Genomic DNA, 16,669 nt, shown 5'->3' with positions numbered 1-16,669 from the left:
ACACTTAATTCTATAATAGTAAGCTCATTTAATTTTTTGCAGCCTGTGTCTTTGAAATGTAAGTATGAATGTCTCTTCTGAATGTGAAAAAACATTTAATTACTGGAAATATTTCTTCAACCAGAATGTGACAAGACGGGGGAGTAGTCCAGGAAGCCTAGAAGTTCCAAAAGATCTTCCCGATATATTGAACAAACAGAGTCAAATGCGCCCTGCAGATGACCCAGGCGTGCCTTCTGAGTGGACGTCTCCTGCCAGTGCCGGCAGCAGTGACCTGGTCAGTTCTGACAGCCATTCGGACTCCTTCAGCGCATTCCAGTATGATGGCCACAAATTTGAAAGCAAGTATTACCCCAGTTAAGACCTCCTTAGACCTGAAATATTTGCTACATCTTCATTCTTGTAATAAAAAGTTTTACACAAAAACTTTGAGAAAATATAGAGTTGTGATGTCTCCCTGACATTGGAAGGCTGTTTGATCCAGCAGAGGATAATCATTGGAATATGGAGTGCCATGATTTTCCTCTCTCTTTACAGCCCACCCACTAGTATTACAAAGAGTCTCCCAAACCCCAGAATTTGATTGGGGATGCAAGATGCAACAAAATGCAGGGATTATTAGTTCTAATCTTCAGCCTCCTTGTTTTGGTCACAGGAGCCCTCTCCTGCCTTCCATTAGTGAAGACACACCACTAGATGCAACCTTTAATGTGAACAGGTTTCATTAGTATATGTGTTTTATCTGGGTGTTTTAACTGTTGTACCCTGCCTCAATCTATGAGATGAGGCAGGTAACAATTATTATTTTACAGTTATTGTTATTATATTAACTAATCTGGAGCACAGAATGCATAGATCATGAAGCATCTTTTTGAGATTTGTATATTGAACAGAGATCTGTGTAGGGGCTTGTAAAAATGTTTGGCTCTAAGTATATTTAGCAGAATATATAAGTTCATTTAGAATCATAGAGAAAAAACTCTATGAATCTATTATTCTAAATGACCCCAGAGGCCATCAGGCCCAATCCCATTCTGCCATGCAGTAACACACAATTAAAGCACCCCCAACAAATGGCTGTCCAGCCTGTGCTTAAAAAACTTCCAGAGAAGCAGTGGAATATGCTGCCTTGGCATCATAGGCATCATATTCCACTGCTGAGAAGCTCTTACCATTAGGAAGTCTTTCCTATTTTTTCAATGGAATCTCTCTATTCCTCCAATTTGAATCCATTACTCCATTGTGTCCTAGTATCCAGAGCAGCAGAAAACAAGTTTGCCTCCTCCTCCTCAATGTGTCATCCTTTCAAATATTTAAACACAGCTGTCATGTCTCCTCTCAGCCTCCCCCCCCCCCCCCCGCATATTCAGTTCCTTAAGTTGTTCTTCATGGGGCTTGGTTTTGTAGATGTACATTTGATGCACAGAACTCTACAGTGCAATCAAGACTGCAGGGAAGGTATGCATCTATGTCCTGTCGCAGAGATACTTGTGTATGTCATCAGGTTTCTTGATGTGTGCTCTCTTGTCTATTGAAACATGGTTTTCTATTGTCTATTGAAACATCTGCAAGAATTCTTGCGTTTAGTTCAGAGAACCCAATACTTCAGACTGATCTTTGACTGTGGGAAAGCATTCCAGTCTCCCATCTTACTTGTCTAATGTAAACACAAGCCACTATAACACTTTGTTTCAGTTTCCAGTTTCATTTCAGCCCTTCCAGTTTTTTGATACAGTGTCGCTGGAATTTGCACTTGTTAGTGCTTGCAACTCACTTGCATTAAATACAAAATGAAAGGTAGCAAACATGTTGTTTCTTTGGGAGTCTTGGGATTCTGAAACACATTTGATCAATGATTTTAATCAGAGCAATAGGCCTTATTGATTGTTTATGTGTGTGTGTGTTTAACTTCTGCAGATTTCAGCTTGTGTCCTGAAGGTGGCACAACTTCTACAGAATCCGATGGTGGTTTGGGAAATCAACAAAGTGCTGAAGAGCAAGAAGTAGCTAGTCTAACTACACTCCATATTGATTCTGAGACCAGCAGTCTCAATCAACAACCACTGTCTGCTGAAGCAGCAACTGTTACAGGTGAAATTGGACAGAGAACACTCACTGCAGAAGAATCGACATCTCTCTTAGTTTTATATATAATTCAGCAAATTTCCAAAATCTTAGCCATACCAGTTTGTTACAGTACAATAAAAATATTCTGGTATTTTAAAGACAAATAGACTAATGTCATACACAGCTCCACACTGGCCTGCCATAGCTTAAGTTAACTAGGATCACCAAAACCCTGCAAGGTAGGACTGCTGTTGCCATTTCTATTCAACTCATACTGAGCCAGGGAAGTCCAGATCTTATGGTACATTTTTGAAGTTTCTTCCCAACAAGAAGCAAAACTCACATACTCCTTTTCCTCACCATCCCACACCAAAACAACATTCAGAATGTAGTCTGAATCAGGACTGGAGTTCTGCAGTCAGAATTGTGCTCTACACACAATTGTGTGTGTGCATTATTGCGCACACACATGCATACAAAATTTATTACAAGGAGGTAAAAATATAAAGGCCTAAAAAAAACCCGAGAAATGTTGGGAGATACCAAGTCTTTTTTCTTAAAAAAATTTTCAATCCTTCTCCCAAAAAATTGGACACAAATTGGAAAATCGAAAAGAATAATGAAACAGACAGACATTTTCTTTCTAGAATGATGAATAAAATGCTTTAAGATGAGGTTTCATCTGAGATATATTTACTCCCCCAAAATAATTTCTATAAAATATATAAGAGAAAGACTTATTCAGATTCAGCATAAAGCATGTGATCTTGGCATCCTTTTCTTAGTTCTTTTGACTGGAATGAGTGCTTTCTGTTGGTTTGACACTATGGAATCAAAATAATTTTCTCAGTTTTAATGATGCTGGTGTCTTCTGTTTTTACTGTTATGTCTTTATTACTCCAAATAAAGTGGCAAAGCTAAAATATTCTGTAGTTCACACCATTGTAGCTCCATTTGTAACAAAAATAATTGTTTTTTAAAAAAAGAAATCAATTTACAAACTACTCTCTGGCAGAACTATATTACCTTGGTAATTTTACGCCAAACAAAATGGTTTAAAATGCTGTATATTTTTAATATTGTAACATGATTTCCTTGTTTATTAATCTTTAAAGGGTGGTTGTGTCACATTTTCTCCCATTTTTAAATAGGGTTTTTTTTTTCAGAAAAAAGTAGGAACCAGAAATTTTAAATCTTTTTATAGAGGTGTGTAAAATACTTTTATCAACGTTTTTCTTTTAACATGGCTGACATTATATCAGCATTATTCCTACTTGCATATCAAAAAGATCTCTGAGTAAATGAACTTTTTATTCTGATAGTTAAAGTATCATTGCAGGTTCTGAAAGTGCTTCGCCAGTCCAGTCTGCCATTGGATCACGGTCCCAAACTCCATCACCTGCTACTTTGAGTGCAGATCACAATGAACAGAAAGACCTACAGCTGGATGAGAAGCTCCACCACTCTGTTTTACAGACACCAGATGATCTAGGCAATGTCTTATTTAGCAAACTTTGAAATGCCTTTTCTTTCATTTTTTTGGTGCAGAATATAATATTTGCAACCTTGTTTTGAATCCTTTATGCTAGTTTTTAATAGTTGCTGGCTGTTGCTCTAAGTCAGGCCTGCATAACCTATGGCTCCCCAGGTGTTTGGTACTTCAACTCCCAGGGGCCTTAGCCTCTGTCCAATGGTCAGGAATTCTGGGAGCTGAAGTCCAAAACACCTGGAGAGCCACAGGTTGTACAGGCCTACTCTAAATTTTGTTGTGAAACGTAAATGCAATCGTAAATGCAAATGTAAATAAATAACTCAGACAGGCACATAGCCTGTTCACTTCTTCAAAAAGCTAGGTAAACACAACACAGTTTAGAAAAATGGGATTTAAAGAATGGGATCATATATGGCTTACTGCATCTGCTTTTTGTGTATTTTTGGTAAATATACCAAACTCTATATTGTTGGTAAATATATGTATACTCTCTTACGTGAACATCTAGAAAGTTTCATTATCAAAGAGGTAAGACTACATTTATTGAGGTTGTGCATGAGCCACAGCTTGGAAGAATTAAGGTATTCTCTAGAACAGTGATTCTCAACCTGTGGGTCCCCAGGTGTTTTGGCCTACAACTCCCAGAAATTCCAAACAGTTTACCAGCTCTTATGATTTCTGGGAGTTGAAGGCTAAAACATCTGGGGACTCACAGGTTGAGAACCACTGCTCTAGAATTGTGCAGAGCAGCACTTCAGCTTGGATCCAAGATTATATCATATTCTTGTCCCTTGGTTGCTTTAAGGCTGATCATACACATGATTGTGGATAGCACCTCTGCACTTCCAGAGTAACCCTTCATGGCAAGAACAAATACCTCATTTTGGGAGCAATGCAATTGGGATATTCTTGGGTCTGCAATCTAAAATAACTTTCCAAGCTTTGGAATGAGTTCCCTTCAAATGGCCAAAATGAGAATATAGAGTGGAAAACAGTGCTACGTATATTTGCTGGATCATCCCTGTCCCTGGAGAAAACATTCTGAGCAAAGATATGGAGAGAAAACTGGTTTTAAGATAATTTGTTCAGAATCTTCCTGTTCTGAATGCACAAACCTTCTGAGGAACATCTGAATAAGAATATGAAGAATTCTATGTATGCATTTACCTTTTCACCATTATATTAAATTTAAGAACCAAAGAGCAGGGTAAGACGATCCAGATGAAACATGGGTTAATACATTTGTGTTGCTCCATGGATATGAGTTTTATCTGGGTTACTAAATATATGAATTGGACCACAGTATCTTTGTTGACACACCATGGCCATTCTAACATACTTGTTTTTCCCCAAGTCTAGATGTGAGTTGGCCTTGCCTCCTTTATATTGTACCTGCTGTGAGTTAAGGTTAACTAACACACCTTTAAGCTTTTTCTTCGTGTACTCTGTGAATTCACACTAATGGAGAAGGCTGCACCTGCACAGGATCCAACAGAAACTCTTCCAAGCTAAAAGTTTGAATTTTGGCGGTAATCCCACCCCTCTTCCTGCAGGGCATATAAGGCAGCCCTGGGCGTCTGCTCCCTGGTTCCTTTTTTCTGCCGCAAAGCTCACTTCGGACTCTTCATTTTCTGATGTCTACCACGCGTTTCAAACACTGCACCCAGTGTGCCGCTAAAATTCCCAACTCTGACGGCCACGCCGTGTCTCCTTTGCCTTGGCGAGGCCCACGTTGTCAGTACCTGCCGCTTCTGCCTAGCCCTCACTGCTCAAGCAAGGAAAAATAGGGCGGCCTGACTTAGAGCGGCACTCTACAAGAAATCGCTCACGCCAGAACCTGCTGCTTCGACCTCGAGAGCAATGTCGACAGCACCTGAAAAACCGCCTTCTGTTTTCTCCAAAATCTCCAAGCCTTCTAAGACTACAAAGCCTTCGAAGCCGGCCTGCATGGTGACTACAGCCACGGTGTCAACTCGGTCAGGTAGAGTGGGTCCTTCCTCGACCTTGAGTTCCTTGGCATCGGTAATGTCGATTCAGTCCCCTGTGGCTTTGCCGCTATCGACCTCGGTGATGAAGATCGCTTTTAAGAGGGCCCAGGAGGAATCTAGCCAGCAGCTTTTTCCTCCACATCCAACTCCAGAGCAGTGAAGACAAACAACCCGCTTAGCCCGAGCAGCGGAGGCCTCGGCCTCCAAGGACCCTTGGCCATCTAACACTACTGCTTTTGAGGCTATGCCTCCTCCAGAGACTGTGCTTTCCTCTCCTCCTCGGTCCCCTCAAGGTGCCGAGGACGATGAGCTCGACATGAACCGCCCGGAATCCATACTCTCGGCCTCGGTTGTGTCTTTGGGACTCGATCTCTCGCCGCCCCATGATGATTACAAGGTCGACCCGCCCTCTCTGACAGACAACGTTCAGGCCTTCTCTTATCAGATGATCAGCATGGCGGACGCCCTCGGGATGGAAATTAAGCAGACTTCCAAGGCCGTGACTGACCCTGTGTTTAAAAGGGTTCAAGCTCAGGCTCCTCCAGTTACCGTCCTGCCTTTCTTGCCATATTTACTGGACGTTATCCAAGCCTCTTGGAAAACCCTGTCCTCAATACTGCCCACCCCGAAGGGGATCGAGGCCTGGTACCGTACCGACGACGCCTTGGAGTGACTCAAACACCATCTAGATCCAAACTCAATGGTTGTCAAGCCTTCCAGCCTTCTTTCCTAACCCTTCATCTCCGCTGGAATGGAGACTCCACCTGCTCGACGTTAGGAGGGCTCTCCTTTTTTATAGAGACAGGGCAACACATAAGATGCCGAGACTTTGTTGCTTACACCCCGGACAAATTGGACAACCCAGTTTCCTCCCAGAGACTGTCCCATTGGATTGTGCAAGCCATTGAACTTGCTTACTAGCTGGCGAAGCGCCCTCCTCCTCCTCCAGTCCGTCCGAGATTGACGAGGGACCTCTCCACCTCTACTGCCTTCCTCAGGGGCATCCCTCTTGACTCCATATGCAAGGCAGCGATCTGGTCAACCCCTCTAATGTTTGTTTCCCACTCTAAGGCCCACAAGGACTCTGCCTTTGCCAGATAGGTCTTGTCTTCCTGCCTGTCTTAAGGTGCTTTTCCCCTTATGAGGCATTTACCTTCCTTTCTGGGAAAGAAATAACCACACCAAGTGTTCTTATTGGTTTGAATTATTTTTATGCCACGATTTCTATGTTTGGGTGTTTCTACTGTGATGCAACACTGCCTACCTTGCGCCTTTATCGCCCCTCACAATGTTGGTTGCTCTTCAGGGTACTGTTTAGATATTTGTCCCGATTTCTGGGACGGGTTACACCTTGTTTCTCCTTGTGGATATGTTGTTATTTTTCTTTGCACTTACCCTTTGCCCATTTCTGCTGGCCACAGTATCAAGGGGTCCTTTTTGAAACTGATATGTCTTACGTTATATGCACTAGGTCGGTGTTTTGACCTCCTCTCTGCATTGTTTCTTATTTCCATGCACCTAATAAATATTGGGTTTGGACATTCAGCTCGTCGTTGGGTTTGCTCTGTTCCACCGTCCTGGATCTCAGCTTGCTAGTCTCCATTAGTGTGCATTCACAGAGTACACGAAGAAAAAGGGCAGGTTGCTTACCTGTAACCATGTTTCTTTGAGTGTACTCTGTGAGTTCACACAAACCCGCCCTTCCATCCCCACTAGCAAACCTCTCCCTTTCTCGTCGCCTTTGCGGCGAAGGAACCGGGAAGCAAATGCCCAGGGCTGCCTTATATGCCCTGCGGGGAGAGGGGCGGGGTTACCGCCAAAATTCAGACTTTTAGCTTGGAAGAGTTTCCTTTGGATCCTGCACAGGCGCAGCCTTCTCCATTAGTGTGAATTCACAGAGCACACTTGAAGAAACATGGTTACAGGTAAGCAACCTGTCCTTTTTATTCCTTCTCCCAGGAAGGAAAAGCAATCTTGTCAAATTTGTATAATCCTCAGAATGTATGTGCATGTGACAGAAAAGTGTTTTCCAATTACCGGTTGGAACGGCAAATGTTTCCTTAGGCTCTAGATTGCTAGTATGGCTGCCCCCAGACTGGTATGGCAGTCCAGGGACAGATATTTGTACAGCTCAGGTAGTAGTAGATTCTGTAATGGACTTCAGAGATAGAGATTTTTTTAACAACATGATAATTGCCAAATAAAGGTCAGCACACAAGTCTAAGGAAACTGTGGGCCCCCTACCCCAAATATATCTTTATGTATTAATTTAATTTATATTCCAAATTTCTCCAATCATAGCTCTCTCTGGCCTGGCTAGACTCTGTTGAATCCCAGAATAGGAAAAGGGACTGCCTATACCTCTCAAAGAACTGGAAATTAATATAGGAAAGGTTCCTCATTGTACTTGTTGACAACCTTCATTATGTAGTGTGGTATCAAAGACATATATGCAATGTATAATATATGTTAGGTGTAAGATATCGCACTGTGACATGTCAGTGTATCTGATGGCATGAAGGATATGGGATAGGAACATGACCTTGGTCCTAATCCATAAGCCTTGGTTACAAATATAGCCTGTGGGGTATTTCGTTTTTTATAAAGATAAATGCTATTCCTTTGTCGAGTATTCTAAAATGCATGCCATGCTGATGATCCAGAGGGATACAAAAGTGCGTACATTTTCCCTGAGTTTCCTATTTATATATTGTCCCATGCAATTTTAAAATTACCTGTAGACTCTTCAAATTAAAGGAGCTTTTCGATATTCTATATGAAAACTTGCTAAATAGAAAATAGTTATATTTGCTGAGAGGACAAATCTCAGAACAGTTTGTATTCACTTTTGTCCCTATGAATCATGCTCAGCATTATGCAAATCTTGTAACTTCTACTTCTTTCTCTGCTCCTATGCCCAGAGGAATAGTAAGTGGCTAATGGTATGTTTTTCTCCTGTTACAGAAACTAGTGATTTTCCATCTGAATGTTGTAGTGTGATGGCAGGAGGAACCTTGACAGGATGGCATGCAGATGTGGCTACTGTAATGTGGAGAAGGATGCTAGGAATTTTAGGAGATGTCAATTCCATTATGGACCCTGAAATTCATGCACAAGTTTTTGATTACCTTTGTGAACTCTGGCAAAATCTTGCTAAGGTATTTGGGGAACTGAATGTTTTCATTAATTCAGTCTGAAAAGTCTTTACTTTTGAGAAAGAATTTCAACTGTCTTCATTTGGACTTCCTTTGTGTATTTCAGATTAGAGATAATCTTGGCATTTCAATTGATAACATGACATCACCTTCTCCGCCAGTTTTAATTCCTCCACTGAGGATTCTAACTCCATGGCTTTTCAAGGTAAATTCAGGATATTCTTGGTTTTTTATTTATTTATATATATATATATACACACACACACACACACACACACACACACACACATACACATTGACTGAAAGGTGTAAATTTAGAACAATGCTAATATTCTCCTTTCACTTTCAAATATTAGGCAACCATGCTGAGTGATAAGTATAAGCAAGGCAAGTTGCATGCTTATAAACTCATTTGTAATACAATGAAGCGAAGACAAGATGTTTCCCCGAACAGGGACTTTTTAACGCATTTCTATAATATAATGCACTGTGGGCTACTCCATGTTGATCAGGTAAGGCATTTTCCTGCCCTCTTCCTAATTAAATTATCTTTATTGTAACTTGTAGTGTAGAATAATTTATAGTGTAAGCATGTATTTCAGTGATAACAAAAATAAGCCTATTTTGAATTCAGTTATTATAATGAGTTTTAAAGTAGTGGTTTTCAGTCTTTCTACCCTTGGGGAACTTTTTATTTATACATGTCTTTACTAGAGAATTATGACTTTTCAGAACTCATTTTGGAAACTGTTTTAGAATGGTCCTTTGTTGAGGCTTAGCTAATGCAAGCAGAAGATAAACTGGTAAATCCCTATTTGATATGTGCTATTTTGAATTGTATGAGGAGACTCCATATGAGAAAAAATTGAAATTTCCTATATCTTAAAACTAGGTATCAGTTATTTTAAACTATTTCTTTATCTGAGGTTTCATTTCTTTATTTTATATATATATATATATATATATATATATATATATATATATATATATATATATATATATTTCATTCAGTTGTGTGAACTGCATCTACTGTCTAAATTAGTACAATCCATATTCAGGTTTACTGCCTTATCTGTGAAAAATAGCCCAGAATTTTCTATTTATAAGTTATAATTCCACATTATACGTGACACGTTTTGCCTCATGAATACAGTTTCTACTCTTGAAAAACAATCTAATTACCAATTTATAACAGTTCTGGTAAAGCAATGCCTTTTTGGTCTAATTGCCAAGAATCCGTCATACTGCTGAATAAGATAACTTCCCAGAAATCTACAGGTCATTGGCAAACAATGAGGCTTTGGTTCCAGTAATCCTATTCAGATTTCATCTTCTCTTAGATAAAGAGATTTACATTTCAGAAGCAAGTGTACTTCTTTGATGTAGTTTTATTTGTGCTACATTTGACTTCCTTTTGGTAACTAAATAGTTTGCACTGTGTCCTATGGATATGTTTTATTGATTCATACCTCTGAAAATGTTATAAAATAAAATGTATTCATGCTAAAGATTATCCCATGCACAGGAATCCTACATTCCTACCACATCCTACTCTTTGATAGGGAATAATAATTAGAGAAGGAAATATTCTCTAGCAGGTACAGCAGTGCTATCTCAAATAATGTCACTATAACAGCAAATTCTATAATGAAGAAATATACCTAGTTTGGGTCCAAACCCAAAGAAGATTTGCTTTGAACTTCAAAAGACCACTTTTTAAGATGAGTCAGTATTGTATTATGAACTATAATTTTGTTGATGATTACAAACAGCACAGACCGAGAATGTAAATTATCACTGTTAGAGACCAGAATGAAGGAGCCTAAAATTACAACCTCATATTAAGGTAAACATGGGACTATTGACAATAATTTACCATATTTCATTGAATCTAATGTGCACTTTTTCCCATTTAAGGGACTTCAAAAACAGGTGCACCTTAGAATCAGTGGTTTTTTTGTTTGTTTTCTAATGTAATTTTTATTTATAAGACAAAAGAAATAAGGAGGGTTACAGAAACATATAGAGTAGGGACCTTTTATTTTATTGGCTTCTTCCATCGTCATCTAATATAAAAAAAAGTTTACTAAGATGTGAAAAAAAGAGAAAAAAATCATTTTTTCTTCATGCTGTCTGTGAATGCACACATATAGAGTTACTGTGCCTCCGCGGGCTCCACAGAAACTTTCCAAGCTGTGATCTTTCAAATTTTGGTGGTAACCTCGCCCACTCCTCGCAGAGCACAAAAGGCACCCTAGTTCCGCGCTACCCAGTTCCTTTTTTCTGCCATGCAACTCTCTTTGGAATTTTGTAGAGATGTTAATGACTTGCTTCGAGCGTTGCACCCAGTTTGCATCAAAGATATCGGACTCCGGCAGCCACACAAAATACCTGCTCTGCCTCGGAGAGAGCCATGTGGTTGGCTCTTGCCACCATTGCCAGGCTTTAACAGCCTAGGTCAGAAAGAACAGGGCAGCAAGGCTAAAGGCCCTATTACACCAACAGGCCTTAGCCCCCTCATCCACCATGGCCCCCTTGACAGCAACACCATCGATGGCTCCCTCAAGGACCTCAGCCTCATCAAAAGGCTCAAAATATTCCCGGGTGTCAAAGACTTCACGACCAACAAGCCTCAACCTAGAACCGCCTAGGCGAAACTCCACAGAAAGGCAGACAAATTTCACATCTCACCAGGACAGCACAAGGCTCTTCATCAAAACAAGCTCCCCAGGGCCCCAGGCTCTGGTCGCACCCTCCAGAAGACCATCTTTGCCAGCAACACCACTGTCAGCCTCACCAATTGGAAAAAGACGAACTCGATCAGGACATTGCAGAGTCCATCCACTCTAAATCCGTCCTGTCACTAGGCCTATATCTGTCACTGAACCCTGAGACCTACTGCGCAACCCTCCATCCCCAACAGACTACATCAGAGCCTTTTCTGACCAGATGATCCGTATTGCAGAGACTCTTGGTCTAGAAATAAAGCAGACTTCCAAAGCCGTCACTGATGCGGTCTTTAAAAGAATCCAGGTCGAAGCTCCACCTGCCACTCATGCCACACCTTTCCTTCCATATCTGCTCAAAGTCATCCAAACCTCCTGAACAAACCCGTCCTCTATACCACTAACCTCAAAACGCATTGAGGCTTGGTACCGAACTGACAACCAAGTCCAAGAATGGCCCAAGCACCACCCAGACCTGATCTCAGTTGTCATTAAAACCTCTCAGTCCTCAGGAAAGCAGTCTTCTACACCAGCTGATAGAGAGGGAAAAAAAATTGACTCTGTAGGTTTCAAACTTTACTTTGGCGCATACTGGCTGACAAGGATTTCCCAACTACAGGGCCTGCATGAGCGCCTACTAGCAGATACTCTGGGAAAAGGCGCAGCTCTTCTGAAATTTCCTCTTCCACACAATATTAAAGGCCTAGAGACCCTGTCCTCTTTTTCCTGCAGCTATCTTGTTGAATCTTCATTAGCCACTTTGGATCCCCATGGGGAGAAAGGCAGGGTATAAATAAAGATAATTAAATAAATAAATACATTCAGTGATCAGATATTTTGAACCAAAAAAAATCTTCAACAGGGAACTTGGAACACATTATTTGGAATTGTGAAATACGAAATACTGTAATTCAAAATCCAAAATTGTTAACATAAGTGCTTGAGATTGTGAAACCTTTGATTTCCCATAATTTAATGTACACAAGCTTTGTTTCATGCACACAATATTAATATATCTATATAAAAATTACCTTCAGGCTATATGGATAAGGTATATATTACATGAATTTTACATATTTCCATTGAACAACCTTTACTTGTTTGCCTCGGTATTTGCACAATTTGTGCAAATGGATATATAAATAAAAATAAATAAAAAGCATTTTATTTGTCAGCAAAAGGAGAACAGAGAGGGAGCCAGCATTGTCTCCCAGGGAGAAAATTCCAAAACCAGGGGGCAGCCACCAAGATGGCTGACTTGAAGGTCTCTCGTTCATGAGGTCATCATAAGTTGAAGTCAACTTGATGGCAGTTATCTTTTTTCTTTTGTTTTTTATTACCACTTTGGTACAATAACATTAAGCAACAAGCTTTTACAATATATGGGATATTTGAGTGATGTAATAAGATTCTTACTATATGATCATGTTTGAAATACAGGAAGTGATCAGGAAGGACTAAACCAAAACTTTGCATAGGTTTCAGGAGGACCACAAGTGGATAATGCATGTCATGGATATGTAATAAAGAATGCCAAATCCAGACAAATGTCCTTTTGGTCATTGTTTTTACAGGCACACAATAGGTGTGCCATCTTGGTTAGCAACACAGTATTGCAAGCCCTGTTTAAAAGACAAATTGCTTGGAGACTTCCACTTTTTAGTTCTATGTGATCTTGTAGTTGAATGCAATACAAATATTAAATTTTTATTTAAAAAAAGAGTCACCATCTTCTCTGTGTATTAGCAGCTCTGGTGGCACCACAAAAGGTGATTTTTGGATTAGTATTTCAGGCAAGTTATCAGGTACTTCCTCCCAGAATTTTGTTATTCATATAAAGCTAAAGGAACCCTTCTCTCTACATGCTCTCCTGCTGAGTAGAGAAATAGAGTTGTTTAATCTGGACAACATTAGAAGAATCAAATACCATGTATGAATAAGTTTATAAACATTTTCTCTGCATGCAATTGGGACAGGTTTAAATAAAGGAGCAAGTGTAAGCAATCTGTTTATTCATTATATGCTTCTTATTCTTCAAGGATATTGTAAATACAATAATCAAGCACTGTTCGCCTCAGTTTTTTTCACTTGGTTTGCCTGGTGCTACTATGCTCATCATGGACTTCATTGTAGCAGCTGGCAGAGTGGCAGCATCATCTTTTCTCAATGTAAGTTGATTTTTCCCAGCTTAATATCATTAATAGCAACGTACAAATAATCTGTTTTTTTAAAATCTCTCCAGTGTATTAAATATGATTGCAGGATTTATTCATTAAGATTCCTCTTCATAAAGAACTGTATGTCCTTATGGAATCCAGCACATAGTATATGAAATAAATATACAATATTACCATATTTCTTCGATTCCGAGACACCAACGATTCTAAGATGCACACTAAAAAAGCTTTGTTAGTGTGTGTGTGTGTGTGTGTGTGTGTGTGTGTGTGTGTGTAGCACCTGTGATTCTAAGAGCACCTTGTTTTTAGAGATTTTTATATGAGGGGAAAGTATTATTTTAAAGCTGTGGGTGATAGGTACAAATAGCTTACATTCTCAGAGTTTGTTTTCTTGACACATTGTCTTGAAAGTTTATATTTTTATGTATTTGTCAGATATTCAAAGACAATATTATTGAAAAGATAACTAGCAGTACAATCATAGCTTGGCTGGCTGGAGTGAGTTACTTTTTTAGGTATTTGTGCTGGCTGAACTCTCCTTATTGTGGCACAACTGCCTTGTTCCCGTTGATCCCAAAGATCTGCCAGCTCAGAGGACGCCTCCAATGAGGGACCAGATGGCTGAAGGGCCAACAACGGGGTGGAGTGGAGGAGGAGCCAAGTTACACCACATTCAAACCTTGTTCAGGCCAAAGAAACCCCCTGTGCTGACACAAAGTTAGGCTGAAATTAGGATTAGTCTCAGTTGTTTCCAACACATAAAGACAACGGGATCTCCTCCACAATAAAGATTTCTGGGTCCTCATCCAGCCAGAACCATACCTATTTTAGAAAGACCAAGGTTTAGATTTAGCACACCTTCAGCCAGCCTAATACTATCTCAGCTGGCTGTTAGCCCTCTTGCTATCCTGGGGTAATTGCAGTCTTTCCTGCACGACAGGGCTGGATTGAAAGGCCCTTGTGATCTCTTCCAACCCCATGGCTCTGTGGAATTTGAGAGTTTGGCAACAAAAGAGAGGTACACATTATAGGGTGAGAACAAGGATTACTAGTACTAGTTACTAGTATTTAAACATATTTCCTTTGGTGATAAAAACTAAAGTTTATTTATTGTCTGTGTATATTTTATCTTTAACTCAGGCACCAAGAGTAGAAGCACAAGTTCTCTTAGGTTCTTTGGTCTGTTTTCCGAATTTGTACTGTGAACTACCAGCCCTATACCCAAACACTCCAGACATTGTTGTGTCTCAGTTTACAGAAGCTAAGGTGAGTTTTGCAATCCTCTGTGCCATTTCTATTGCTTTTCTGGTTAGAGATTTCTGCTTCATCTGAATTACTGACTCATAAGGCAAGTCATATTAATGTCTGCCCAGAAATCTCACTGACAAAAGTAAAAATGTCTGATTCCCACAACCCATAGCCTGCTAACATAATTCTAGCAAACAGGATATCCTTTGGTATTTCAACCATACATCTTTCTGCCTAGTTTGAAAGTCAGGCTACAGTAGCTTTGGCTCTGTATCACTGTCAGGCTGCAAAAAAATCCCCTTCTCAAACTGTAATGTCCTTTTCTAAAAGAAAAGAAAAGAAAAGCCCTTCAATTATATTGGGGAAAGTATATAAAATAAATAAATAAGTGCGTATTATGGCCAAGCCTGCAATCTTATTCACATAATTTTAAACCATAGTACTGAGTATTTATTGTTTGCAGGCTAAGTGATGGGGGAATGAGCAATTTTTATTTTCCATTGTGCACTATGTTTGTGTGCATTGGCTACAATTTCCTTTTTAATGGGAAACTCACCAGGAATTGACACCAGTCTGGAAGTCACCAGTTTGAGTAGCACTGCCCTATAACATACGTTTTGTACGAACAGTCTTCCTAGTATAAGCAAACAGAGCTTTCATCCATCCATTTCTGTGATTTTTTTCAGTGAAGCAATAAACTTTATAAACAGTGACTGATTTAATCAATCTTACTTTAGGAAGTGATCATCAAAACAATATTAAGTTCTGCAAGAGAGGAACCATCTGGACCTGCAAGGTATGTGTAGATCATTGCAGAGCATTTGCCAAAGAATTTAATCTATGTGTTCAATTAAATGCTTAAAATAATATAACTTAAAATGCAGATATCCTTGAGTTAGGTAACAGCACTAAACTTTTTCCAAAAGGGAGTAGAGTAAGATAACAATTAATAGAAACGTAGTGGTATATATATCGTGTATCTTATACGAATGAAAGTTTCTAACACTATGTGGCACTATGTGCTGTATGTAATATTTTTCTGACCAAGGTTTCTAGTTGACTCTCCTGACACTGGATAGAAGATTTTTTTTTTTGCCAAAGTTCTCTGGTTTGGAGAGTCTTTGGAGCAGCATGAAAGGTGGAGTTGCAGGCTGGAAAAGGCAGGGTTAAAATCATATCCCTTTCTGTTCTATGTATGGAAGTTTCAAAGGGATTTCCTTTGTCAGAAGAACACCACTAAATACAACCCTGAATAATCACATTAGAGGAAAACTTCCATTATATTTTCCTGCATGAACTCTTAATAATAGTTTTATAAACTTGGTATCAATTTATAGCAGATGAATTAATTAATCTCTAAATTGCTGTCTAACTTTTTTTTGTAGATGTGTTGCTCTTTGTAGTCTTGGCATATGGATCTGTGAAGAATTGATGCATGAATCTCACCATCCCCAAATCAAGGAAGCCCTAAATGTGATCTGTGCCTCATTAAAAGTAAGCATGTAATCATTAGGGCTAGAATTCTGTAGGTGGACTACAGTACACAGTCCCCAAGTTACAGACAAGATAGGATCGGTAGGTTTGTTCTTAAGTTGAATTTGTATGTAAGTTGGAACAGGTACATTTTTCTCTGTTCAGAAGATTTCACCTCATTTTCCGACACTGTGATAATTGGATTTTGAAAATTTTGTTTTGTTGTGGAAACAAGGATTAGTGGTAAAGCTTCAGTGGAGACACCCTTTCCCCATGATAACTTTTTCAGGGGTGAATTTCCCTTCCTAGAAGTAGATTTCTCTCACTTCCTGTTGTCTTACCC

The 16,669-nt window shown here is 39.5% G+C and overlaps 1 protein-coding gene across 19 annotated transcripts in view; it reads left to right on the top strand.

Moving 5' to 3' along the window:
* The window catches only part of ralgapa1 (Ral GTPase activating protein catalytic subunit alpha 1), a 192,050-nt gene that overhangs the window by 97,868 nt on the left and 77,513 nt on the right, over nucleotides 1-16,669 (top strand). For all 19 annotated transcript variants that reach the window (XR_010002099.1, XR_010002101.1, XR_010002102.1 and 16 more), the window contains 10 exons: nucleotides 125-341; nucleotides 1,918-2,091; nucleotides 3,407-3,559; nucleotides 8,512-8,705; nucleotides 8,809-8,907; nucleotides 9,059-9,214; nucleotides 13,468-13,596; nucleotides 14,746-14,871; nucleotides 15,591-15,649; nucleotides 16,239-16,347. Coding sequence is in view for 15 of the 19 variants with exons in the window: in XM_062968273.1 (XP_062824343.1) it covers nucleotides 125-341; nucleotides 1,918-2,091; nucleotides 3,407-3,559; nucleotides 8,512-8,705; nucleotides 8,809-8,907; nucleotides 9,059-9,214; nucleotides 13,468-13,596; nucleotides 14,746-14,871; nucleotides 15,591-15,649; nucleotides 16,239-16,347 (1,416 nt within the window). In the remaining 4 variants the exon portion in view is untranslated. The remainder of the gene's footprint in view (nucleotides 1-124; nucleotides 342-1,917; nucleotides 2,092-3,406; nucleotides 3,560-8,511; nucleotides 8,706-8,808; nucleotides 8,908-9,058; nucleotides 9,215-13,467; nucleotides 13,597-14,745; nucleotides 14,872-15,590; nucleotides 15,650-16,238; nucleotides 16,348-16,669) is intronic.

This window comes from Anolis carolinensis, chromosome 1 (assembly GCF_035594765.1).
Source record: "Anolis carolinensis isolate JA03-04 chromosome 1, rAnoCar3.1.pri, whole genome shotgun sequence".
Taxonomy (NCBI): domain Eukaryota; kingdom Metazoa; phylum Chordata; class Lepidosauria; order Squamata; family Dactyloidae; genus Anolis; species Anolis carolinensis.
This window is presented reverse-complemented; position numbering and strand designations above follow the sequence as displayed.